Source organism: Leucopleurus acutus (genome assembly GCF_964270905.1).
Source record: "Leucopleurus acutus genome assembly, chromosome: 5".
In the NCBI taxonomy this organism is placed as follows: Eukaryota; Metazoa; Chordata; class Mammalia; order Artiodactyla; family Delphinidae; genus Leucopleurus; species Leucopleurus acutus.
Window position 1 is genome coordinate 69,629,024 of NC_139147.1, and position 12,181 is coordinate 69,641,204.

At 45.0% G+C, this 12,181-nt stretch overlaps 1 protein-coding gene across 1 annotated transcript in view; it reads right to left on the minus strand.

The window, feature by feature from the left end:
* The window catches only part of ROPN1 (rhophilin associated tail protein 1), a gene marked incomplete at both ends in the record, with an annotated part of 19,782 nt that extends 9,833 nt beyond the window's left edge, over positions 1–9,949 (minus strand). Inside the window, 4 exons of the mRNA XM_082839255.1 lie at positions 257–432; positions 4,888–5,049; positions 6,326–6,443; positions 9,834–9,949. Of these exons, the coding sequence (XP_082695381.1) occupies positions 257–432; positions 4,888–5,049; positions 6,326–6,443; positions 9,834–9,949 (572 nt within the window). The remainder of the gene's footprint in view (positions 1–256; positions 433–4,887; positions 5,050–6,325; positions 6,444–9,833) is intronic.
* Positions 9,950–12,181: the final 2,232 nt, after the last annotated feature.

Below are 12,181 nucleotides of genomic sequence, written 5' to 3' on the forward strand. Positions count from 1 at the left end.
GGTGCAGCCTGAGAAATCCCATTTCTAACACGTTCCCAGGTACTGCTGCTGCTGGTCTGGGTAGCACTCTAAGAATCACTGTTCTATACCATTCTTTCTCTTCTGTTTCTCCTTCTGTTTCTGATCCCTATTTATTGTTCTTCACAATATGCCTCTGTTCCCAGAGCAGTATAATACAGTAACTTCACTATATCTTGGCCTGCTATATTTGTTTTCCGCACACTCTTTCCCCTCCAATTGGTAAATGTTTACTTACATTTCCCGTTCAATATAGTTGAGCATTCGACTGACATGTGATGCAGAGATCTCCCCATCCACTTCAGCGATATATGTGTAGAGAAACTGGAAGGTGCTGAAAGGGATCCGGGGAGGGCCACCATCGTGGTCAGATGATAGCACTTCACACACTATCTTGAGGGTTCTGGCAATGGTCTGTAAAGCCATAAGGTTAAATGAGGAGAAGGTCACTATTGCAAACTAAATTCCTAAGATCAGTTTAGATAACGACAAAGAAAATGAACACCTTGCTCTCGTAAAATAAAGTGGGGATGATGTAATATTCTGGAAAGCTTGAATTTTTTACACCCAAATGTCATTTAACTCAATCCCAAAATATTGAGTATCTACTGGGTGCCTTTCTTTTTCCTTTCCTTTCTTGGTTGGAGGGATACTTTCAAGGAATTAAGTTTATAAGCTGTTGAATGCTTTAAGACATTTATTACTTTAATTAGAATAATCTCACTAAAGGAGGGGAATTTGCTTTTGTAATCTACAAAATTAGAATGATTTCTTCTTGCTGCCCTGCAGTCTTCTCTCTAAGGGGCTGAAATGATTAGTCTAGCTTGTATACTCCAGTGAGACACTTGGAGCAATGCCCCAGGAGGGGAGCAGACCGCTTTCATTTACTCTCTCCTGCCCTTGGGAGTTCTCTCCTGGAGGTCATCGTGAAGCACTGTGTGAGGCAGTGTGCCAGGCCCTTCCACAAAGGAGGGTGGGAGGGTGGGCACACAGGAGGCTGGTAAGAGGTTGTCAGAGAGGATGGGAGGCCACGTGCATGACTTGCGGTCAGCATGACAGTGATTTTGGGTAGTTTTGTGAGCATGTGTGCACTGAACTTCCCAATTTCCATCTATAGCTCATCCTCTCTGCTTCTAAAAAAAAGCCTACTCCCCTATTGCCTTTGTTCTGTAGTCCTCTTCCTACAGCCTCATCCAAATTGGGGTGCTGTTATGGGCTGAGTTATGTCCACGCAAAATTCATATGTCGAAGCCTTAACCCCTAGAACCTCAGAATGTGACTGTATTTGGAGATAGGGCCTTTAAAGATCTAATTAAGTTAAAATGAAGTCATCAGAGTGGGTTCTAATCCAATAGGTCTGGTGTCCTTTTAAGAAGAGATTAGGATGCAGAGAGAGAGAATGGGGGAGAGAGACCGACCAGACACATGCATGCAGAGAGGGACAACCACGTGAAGAAAGAGGGAGACATTTACAAGCCAATGAGACATCTTGATCTCAGACTTCCAGCCTCCAAAACAGTGAGAAAACAAATTGCTGTTGTTTAAGCCACCCAGTCTGTGGTACTTTGTTACGGCAGCCTTAGCACACTAATAAAGGTGCTTTCTACCCTGAACATCTTTTATTGATTATTCAGATAACTCAAATTCTATTGCCCTTATATGATTTTCAAATATTTAATAAACAGATGAATGGATAAGAACTCTCTAGACTGCAGCTTTTTGGTAAACTTAAATAACTCGAAAGTAGACAGAGATCTGCATTCTGTTGCACAAGAATTTTTGGTCAGATGGGGATCCACTCCATAGAGATAGCCTGTAAGCATCTTACAAGCCTCATTTTCAAACTCGGAGGCAAAAGGCTCAGAAAGTGAATTATTTGCTAACAAAACATGCCCTTCCTTCCAGTGAACACGATTACACGATCTCTTCTTGTATATGATTGGTAGGTATTCTAGAGGAAGGAGTGGTGAAGGGGAAGAGGAACACAGGTCTGCATACTGTAGCATTGTGAATCACATGCAGATTCGGGAAGTAAATGCACCTGCTTCCTAAAATTCCTGCCATTAGATACTTCTATAAGGAGGGGGCTGGATTTTCCACATGGCCCAGAGATCATGGCTGGCTGGTGAACTGGCAAAGAAAGGAGGGCATTTCTGGGCTTGTCTCCAAGAATGTAGCAATTAGCAAGAGTGCCACCCTCCTCCAGATGGTGACATCCTGACCACCCTTACATTTAAGTTCCTAGCAATAGTCCAGCACGAACCAAGTGGGCAAAATGGGATGGGCCCTGGATCCATAGGGCACCCTTTATTTACAGACTAGAGTTTCATGCTGACTTCACCTCTAGGTGTTTTTTTTTTTTTTTTTTTTTTTTTGCGGTACGCGGGCTTCTCACTGCTGTGGCCTCTCCCGTTGCGGAGCACAGGCTCTGGACGCGCAGGCTCAGCGGCCATGGCTCACGGGCCCAGCCGCTCCGCGGCATGTGGGATCTTCCCGGACCGGGGCACAAACCCGTGTCCCCTGCATCGGCAGGCGGACTCTCAACCACTACGCCACCAGGGAAGCCCTAACCTCTAGGTGTTCTTTGACATAGGGATGATGGGGAGCAAAGTCAGACACCTGAGTGCCTCTCAGAATTGGCAGGCTCCACTGTCATCCAGAGCCAGGCCTGATGGTGTCTCTGTGGAAGCAGAGAAGGTGGAATTGAACCACAGGATGTTGGAGATCAAAGGACCTCACGGAACATCTAGGCCAACCTCCCCGTTTTAGCAGGGAGGTAGAAAGAATTCACCTCATGGTTTCCTCTGCCCAGTTTGGGTGGCAGCCATATCAAAGTAAACCTTACAGCTGCAGAGGGAGGGTTGGAATCTGATTTTCCGAAGTCACTCTTGGTTACTGTGAGGTATGTAGACGAGGAGAGGACTCAGACACCTCCAAGGTGCTGAGCGGCTGTGACACAGAGCATCAAAGGCAGGGAGCAGTTGAGGGCAACCCAGAAGAGACTTAAAGAGGCCCTGAGCACCAGGGAGAACGGAGGTGAGCTGGCTGGGGGACCGTCGTGCTGTGAGAGAGACCAAAGACTTCAGCTGCACAGCTAGTGACCACACAGATGAGTATTTCCAGGGAGACAAGGGATGCCAGAGAGTGGGCTTCCCTGGTGGCACAGTGGTTGAGAGTCCGCCTGCCGATGCAGGGGACACGGGTTTGTGCCCCGGTCCAGGAAGATCCCACATGCCGCGGAGCGGCTGGGCCCGTGAGCCATGGCCGCTGAGCCTGTGCGTCTGGAGCCTGTGCTCCGCAACGGGAGAGGCCACAACAGTGAGAGGCCCGCGTACCGCAAAAAAAAAAAAAAAAAAAAAAAGAGATGCCAGAGAGGACCAAGGGATGTGGGAACCCTCCTCCTGGCTGCTCTGTGATCCCAGCATCACCACTTTCCTTGAACAACTGCCACCTTGAAGAGAGGAGCAGTGAGGAAAAATCTGAGAGACTGAGCAATTCACCCTGAAGCTGTTTTCAGTTATTGCAGCAGATGAAAAGTCCTGGGTTGGGTTGAATCTACTTATTTTCTTTCTCCACCCTTCACGGGTAGGGTAGATGGGGAAGAGCAGGATTAACGACAGAGAAAGTATTGGTACACTTCCCCCCTCCTTGGACGTCTCTGAATATGGTGTGAGTAAACTTGCGACCCCGTGAGAATTTCATAAAACGTGCCCATTTTTTATTTCTCCCCTGTGATTTTCCCCAATCCTTGGGGCTAATTCCACAGAAGTATGATAGTGCTGACTGGCAACTTATCTGCCTCTGCTGCTGAGAGTAGTTTATTCATTGCATAAGGGTGCTAGAAAGGGCAGCGAAGAAGGAAAAAAAAAACAACCCACAAATGGCCTCTCCTCTCTAAAGAAATAATTATGCTGAAAGTTCAGCAGCAGCCACAGGAAAAGTTGGACTACAGTATTTCTGGTAACTTCTCACTAACAAAAGTGTCTAATGTGCATACCCAGGATATTCGAGAAGAAAGAACAAGATTGTATTTAAATATACTGAATGACTCAAACTACCTTTTTCGTACCATTTAGTTTTGGCAGAGGCCATAATTTTCTCATTAAGTTTTAAACTTGTATGTATTTCAGGGATTTAAAAAAATCATTTTTCTGACTCATTTTCATTTAAGTTATTATAATAGTGTTTGACAAGAGTGAGTCCACATGTAAGATGATACCTAAAGCTTTTAAGTATGTATATGAACTGGTTTCTTTAAAACAGGAAAACGGCTTTTGCCGTTGTCAATCAAGTCAAATTTGGAAAAGGCATGAATTTGTATGAGCATCCTGCATCCCTGGGGATGTCAGGACTCTGAGTCTGGAAATAGCCTCATCTCTCCTTTCCTGCTCTCTTCTCTCTGATTTTTCTATCCAATTGTGCTTATCAAATAGTAGTTTTCGATAAGGCTGCACCTCTTTTTAAAAATCTCTATTGGTATATCTTCTAGGTGTCTGAAACCCAAGTATAAGCCCATCTTCTACAGCTGGCTCTTGGTTACCTTAAGGAATATGAATGGAGGGAGTGGAGTGGTAATGGAAATAAACCTAAGTGCAGTGACTGAAATTCATAAATAATCCCAAACCTGCATTTTAGTCAACCTCTCCCCAGAGCCTGATGACAGCTTTCCCCTCCCTCCTCCTAATCCCTGCTTCTGGCTGATGAGCAGAGAAATGAACTTAATTCAGAGAGGAGAAGGAGTAGACAAGAAGGGGCACACTCCTCATGAACCCTGGGGAGCTGACTGTGTGTTCTTACCAGCCCTCCCCGCCTCCGCCAGGTCCCTAGAGATCTTCCCTTAAGGAACAAAAACCATTAAAGCTAACTTACAACTCCAAGAGAGCTGCAAGAAAGGGCGAGAAACTTCAGCCACTCAATCTCCTTCATGAAGCGGCCCACGTTCATCACACTATTAAACAGGTCGGGTGGGAGATTCAGCACCTTCCACATCTGGGCCAGCTCATCTGCTTGGACGATCAGTCTGCCAGCAACCTGCGGGGCCGGCGACAGACACAAGACAGGGAATGAGGGACAGGACAAGAGAAGGCCCTGAGAAACCTACCCGGGGCAAGGCCCCGGTTCTCCTAGCGCACAGCAAGGGGTGGGGGAAGGTGTCAGGGGTCAACAGAGACTCTGTTTGGCAGTTCTCCTTGTGAGCGTAGAGAAACATTCAGCCTAGTGAAGAACGTGCTGAGATATAATCATTCAATCTTCAGGTATCAGAGTTATGGGGAAAACATACATGTATATTACACTTTAATTTTTTTCTAGTGCTTTTATTATCTGCTGTTTCATCCCTAGGTTGTCCCTGTAAGGCAGATAAAGCAGCCCGAAAATGAAACCAAGGGGCAGAGAACTTGTCTCAGACCACTAATTAGTGGTGAAACTAGAACTAGAGGTTAAATCTCTTGCTTCCAGACTCCGCTGAGTTCTTCGCACTAGACCCTGAATGCATCGCTCACGCTTTCCTGGGAATAACGTGGGGTCTGTGGTCTGGATGCCTAATGTTGCTTGGTCCCAGGTACCTCAGATCTCTGCCATGTCTACTGCACAAGGTGCTTGGTGGTCAAGAGGGAAGGGCACAAATGGCCAGTTGTCGGCCAACGATGCAATAATGGTGCAGATGCCCCAGTGAAGTGCTACTACACCTTCCCTGGTCCTCCGATTCCAGTGAAATGCTAAGCCTCTGGGACCAAGGCAGTCGGCTAAGTCAGTCCTGAATCACCCCAAACCTCTTGGTCCTGGATCCTCAAGTGAGGTATAATAGTGCTAAGCCATTTTTCTTGGGAGTTGGCCAAACTGCAAGCTTTCTCAAGACAGACCCTCCTCATCCATTCACAGGACAGCTCCCAGGACGATATGGCTGTGGAGAGAGCCTAAAAAAGCTAGGCTATGTCTGCACCTGGGGTAACTGGGGAACTATAATATGACCCTCCCCAACTGTGATTGGCATCGTATCTGGGCTTGATCTGTAAGGGAGACACTGGCAAGGCATGTGGACCTGCACTTTCTGGAGAGAAGGAATTCACATTGCATTGAGCCCCTGGACCTTCTGCCAGCTTCAGGACGACATGGGATGACCCAACTGACAACTCAGCTTACAGCCTATTTCACCATGATTCCTATTTCCCCATGGGAAGATTTACTCTCAGTGCATGGTTTAGTGCATTTTAAGACAATGGTGAGTGGCCAGGTGACTTTTGTCTGTACGCACCCAACCTTGACATCGTCCCTACATCCTCCCTCCGTGCTGCCGTTTGGCCCTTACCCGAGAATGCAGGATCTTTAGCAGGTCCGGTGTAAGCTCAGCCCAGTTAGACAAAGTCACTCGCTCAGACCAGTCTCTCACCGGAGGAACCTCTCCACGGGACATAGCCCCAAAATAACTACAAGAAAAAAAAAGTTGGGGGGCTAGGGGGAGCAGCCTCTACCTCAGTGGCCTCTGGATGCTTTGGGAATCCCCTCTCCCTTTTCTTTGAGGGAAGGGATGGAGGAAAGAACATTTATTAAGTGGCTTCTATATGCCAGACACTGTTTTTAGTTCATTTATGTACAGGAAAAGCCTGAATGTGTTACTTTACACTTAAGGTATAGAGATGGCTTAGGGAATGAAAAGACTTGTTCTTCTCTAAGGATGAGGAGTACCAAGTGTTTGGTATGGAATTCCCTGAAGCATATTAGGTCTGGGTATTTTTTTCAGTCATTCCCTCCTAAGTGTTTTATATACATGTGTGCATGTGCACACACATACATACACACATATAGGCATATATATTGAGACAGATAATATATTGACATAAGTATTGTATATGTACATATGCATGTCTATTTTATGTGTATGTATATTAAAGGAGAGAGAAAATTGTTATTTTAAATCCCCCACTCTTTTTTATGAAGGAAGAATCCTAGTACTTGGAGGAGATTTTTCTTTCAAATATAAAAGTCTCTATGCTTGGTACGATGGCTATCTACATACTTAAAGTTGGTCTTAGGTAGTAGTAGGGGTATGTAATCTTGGAAAGAGAAGTTGGAAGAAGATTAAAATGACTTCCATAAGAAAGGGGAGGAGATGGGGTGCTCTGGGGGGTGAGCCTGGAAGGGTTTCCAGCTGGAGGAAGTGAGGCTTGGGGCTCCATCGGGGAGGGGAGAGAAGTTTGGCAGGGCACTAATGGAGGCTCAGGTGAGAAGACAAGCGCAAAAAGGGTTTGAGATGAACTCACGTGGGGTGTGTGCTGTAAAATCCTCCTCTGTCTTCCTTCAGAAATTTCAGTAACATCTGCCTGCCCATCAGTGCTTTGTGGAATGGACTTTGTTTTAGTGCAGTGTGGACAAACACTGAGCCCTGTTTTGGGATTGATCTATGATGGGAAGAGGCTGCCTGCTGCAGAGATTGGACACGAGCAGTTGATACTTGGGGCACCGATGCCATATGGAAGGGCCTGTCTTCATCAGAAGCCTTGTTATTGACTACCCCTGGATCACAGCCTCTGCCCCCTCTCTTATTAATTTTATTTTATTAATTTCTCCAGATCCAGGTAATATAAAAAGAATACAGAGGGAATTTTATAAAAGCCATACAATGATGGGGCAAACCACTCTTTGTCTCTAAGCCACTGCACAATGCAGAGCAATGGCTTCCAGTACCAAAACACCTTCCAGGCACCCGTTGGAGGTCACCAGCAGGGGGAGCAGAAGAAATACGTTCAGGTGACCTCTACCGATGTGCATGAGCAGTCTCCGCAGACAGGTCAGTGGTCGGGTGGGTGTGGCTCAGCAGCGATGTCTTTGGACCTTGTAGCAGAGTTGGTTAGAGAACGTGGAAATGAGGCTGTAGTCATGGATTTCATCCTCTATGGGTTATTTAGCTTCTTCTGCAGTGAGCAGTTCCATGGTTCTTCACATTTGTGTGGTCACACTTACCCACCACAAGACAAATTAGTTTATGTCCTGCTGATGTCTGGTAGATGGTTTCTTCATGGACAACACATATGCAGGGAAACTTTTGCTTGTGGTGAATTAAGTAGACATTTCATCCGGGAAGTACTTTGTGGAGTTTTACCTCTAAAATGCTGCAGGTTTGTAAGTTACATTAAACTGTCTGACAAGTGCTTTCCGTGTCTGAATACATGGAGAGTGTTCTTAGATCATGTTCTCCTTTTTCATTGTAGTTAAACTACAAACTGATTCTTCACAGATATCTAAGACATTTATAGCACATGATACAATATGGGCAAGCAGACTACAACAGTGGAATGTTTTCTCCCATAAATGTCAGGGACAATACCAAGAAATGTCATTTTTCTTGCTATAAAAGCAGTGCAAGAACAATAAAATGGGGTTTTAAACTATCGTATAGTATAGAACAAAGTCTGTCTGAGTGTGCCAAAAGAAATTAGTCTTCTGACGCTAAAGTTCAATCTTAGAGGTAATATATAAAATTTAGACTAGAAAACTAAACAGAGTTCATTACTAGGCAAAGCAGCCCTATTTGTGTCTGTTTTTATGAGCACCACAGGCTTATTTTCCTTCCATTTGTAAAAGCTTCGTCCTAGCCCAACCCAGGAACCGGAGACTGTGTGAGGCTCCTCTTAGATTGCGTCGTGAGCCTTCTCAAAGGTGTCCGCACCTTCTTCCCACCACCTGCCCACTGCACCTCCTCAACCTCATGCTGCGGACATTCTCCCCTCCCCCAACACACCAGCTCCACTCTGCAGCCTCTCACTCCTCATCCCCCTCTCCCACTGAAGCCCTGCTAAGGAGGTCATCCCCAAGCAGTAAAAATCGCCTGAAAATGGTCCCCGGGAGGTCTGGTCAGCTCCTAACTCCTGCCCCAAGCCTCAGTTCCCCAGTTCAAGCAGGCACTTTTTGTCTAAGAAGCCATTTGGTAGCCGGGAGGCTTTGTGTGTGAAGCTCTTTCAGCCTCAGCCAGCAGGTATTGTGTAAGCTCCTTCCATTGAGCAGCCTCTGGAGGTGTCTCCTGAAGGAGGACACCTGTGGTGGAGGCACGCTGTTTGCAGCCGAGCCGGTGCTCCGCCTGTTCCCATCACGCTTGCCTCGCTTCTCCAGAATGCAACGTGTACTGTATGGACATCCTTATGCTGAAGGAACGTATTAGTTCAAAGACACAGTCAAGAAAATAACAATTTCCCCAAAGACAAGATACAAAGTGTCTGGCTGGGGCGCAAGAATGAGTTTTAACAGCAGTAGAGGAAGGTGTCCCATTGAAGGAGTAAACTCAGGAGCGAAGCCACTTGGACTGATCCCACACAATCCTCCACCTGGGCTCATCACATCGCTCCCCCACAGGTGCACTGCTGCCATCTAGTGGTTAAACCTGAGGATGAGGCCCTGGTTTACACCAGGGAAAGGCAGGCTAAGCTCCGCGGGATTCTGAACCCTTCTTTGCACTGGGACGGGGGTGGGGGAGGGGTGGAGGTGGAGGGCAGGGACAGGGTGGAGTGTGCGTGTGTGGTGTGGTAATCTGACTCTTGCTGATTGCCCTAGGACACTTTGCCTATAGCTCTGGCGTCCTATTGCTCAGTCTCGTTCCCTTGGGGGAGGGTCTCCATCCTCGCCCGGTTTGCTGTATTTACGTGTGGATTTTAAAGCACCAAAGCAATGCAAGAACTGAACATCCCAAAGATTATGCCGATCAGTCCCGACTCCCAGGCTGCAGCCGTGACAGCCTCCTCAGTTTTCCAAGACCTTCCCTCCTCCACCCCCTACCTCCACCTCCAATGGGAACCACGGGCTGGAGGTGAGAAAGGAGTACGTACTCGGCGGCCCACTGGATGAGATCTTGCGGCTGGGTCCGAATGGCGGCTTTGGTAAATTGCTTCAGCAATTCCGGCAGCTCCGGGGGGATGCATATTTGCTTATGTGTCTGAGGCATTGGTTGGTTGACCTATTGTCGGGGTTGGGGGTGGGGAGGAATAAACAAAATAAAAATCTTTGAATCATAAAATGACAGGAATCTTGGATAGGAGGTCATCCAGCCTCTGTTAGACACTCTCAGTATTGGGGAGTTCACTATCCCACAAGACTGATCTCCAAGGTTAGAAAGTGTTTCACTAATCCCTGCTTTTTGTTGTTGTAATTCCTTCATTTACATAAAAAACACAGAATACTATTTGTTCATTAAAAAGTAGATATTAACAAGCGTAAGCAAAAATATCCCTGGTGATATCCCAAAATACTGGCTGTCTCCTTCCAGAATTTTTTCAGTGTAAATATATATTTGTATATATAAAAATGGGGACATATAAAACAGCTTATTTACTCAACATCTTATCATGACCATCTTCCATATCATACAACTCCTGTTGGCCCAATAAGCATCGTAGCAAAATTTACTCTGTGAATCCTCTATTACGTGACGTTGGGTTACGTATTTCCAAATAAAAATAATCATTAAACAGCCATTTGATGAACATCTCTCCGTACATTTGCAGGTACTCATCCACTTTTATTGTAAAAGAGCAACTTGTATATTTCACTCAAAAAGTTCCAGGACAAATTGAAACAAAACATGAAAATCCATAGATGGTATGCAACACTATACACAAATAAGCAGCAGGTGAAAAGTCTTTGCTTTTAGTAGAGAAAGAGAGACTAGATGTTCTGAAAAGCCCTGTCTCTTCAAAACACCTGGATACGAGACAAATCGGAGCAAATGTACCTTTCAAATTGCCTTGCTGAGCTTGCAAGAAAGCGAGGGAAATCCTCATGTGCCAGGTAAGTGAGTAAAGCAGAAACCAGTGTGGAAAGCAAATGAAGAAATTAGGGCTGACTTGGGGGCAAATGTAGACACCAGGAACTTGAAGCTTTGAGACAAATGGCCAGGCAAGGACTGAAGAAGTAAATAGCTGAACGGAAGACTCTCTCATCCCCCCAAATCTGAAACCCTCCAAGGCTCACACACTTTCAGTGTGAAAGGGTGGGACTGAAAATATCTGCCTAATGGCAGGGGGGAAGAGGCACAGAAATATTTCTCTCTTGCTGCTACTTACTGGGGGAGAAATAGTCTTCCACGAATTTGTAGCCACAATCTAGGTCTAAGTTTTAAATTTATACCACCAGCCTGGTTGGGAAATCCCAAGACAAGAAACCAAAGTGGCCTCAGGTTGGTGGTACTCCATTATCTTTTACTTTATGTTCTTTTATTTAGAGGAAGAAGAGTATAAAGATATTAATTTTAAACTTTGTAAAAAGTCAAGTACACATGGCAAAATTTCAAGAGTAATTACTATAAAAGTAATATAACCACCAAATCAATAGAAAGGAGAAGAGGAATTAAAAGCACTAACAACACAAAACAAATTGATCCAAAAGAAGGCAAGAAAGGAGGGGCTGGGGGAAGCATAGGAAAGGTGGCTAAACAACATGATAGACGAGAACCCATATATATCAGTAATCACAATAAAAAGGAAAAGTCTTAAATGTGCCGGTTAAAATACAGAAATTATCAGACTGGATTTTTAAAATATCCAGCTGTAGGCACATCTGAAAAGACATAAGGACCAGAAAGACTGAAGGTAAGAGGATATATGGATAAATAGGCAAATAATAACCAAAAGAAAGTTGATGTAGATGTGTTAATACCAGACAAAAGAGACTTTAAGGCAAAATGCATTATTAGGAATAAAGAGGTCACTACATAATATAAAAGCTTCAATTCATTGGGAAGATAGCACAGTTCTCCATGAGTGTGCTACAGACATCACCAAGGGTGACTCTCACGATGCTGGGTGGAAAAAGCCGTATATGGTTTAGGGTCACAAATATAATAAGAACAGTATTATAAGAAATTTAATTATAAAGAAATATAAGAAAGAGCAAGGGATGATAAACACAAATTCAGAATGGCATTATCCTCGGTAGGGGAGGGAGAGGGATATCATCAGGGAGACACAACAGGAGTTCCAACACTATTAGTAATGTTCTGTGTCAAGCTGGATGGTAGCTGCCTACATGTTTGTTTCATTATTCTTTCTGCCTAAATTTACATTATGCATTTTATTCGTATGTATGAAATATTTCATAATTTAAAAAGAGTTACTGCTACAAGTTGATTGTTTCTGATAACTTTTCATTCTACCTAGCAAAGGACAGTGACTTATTTTGC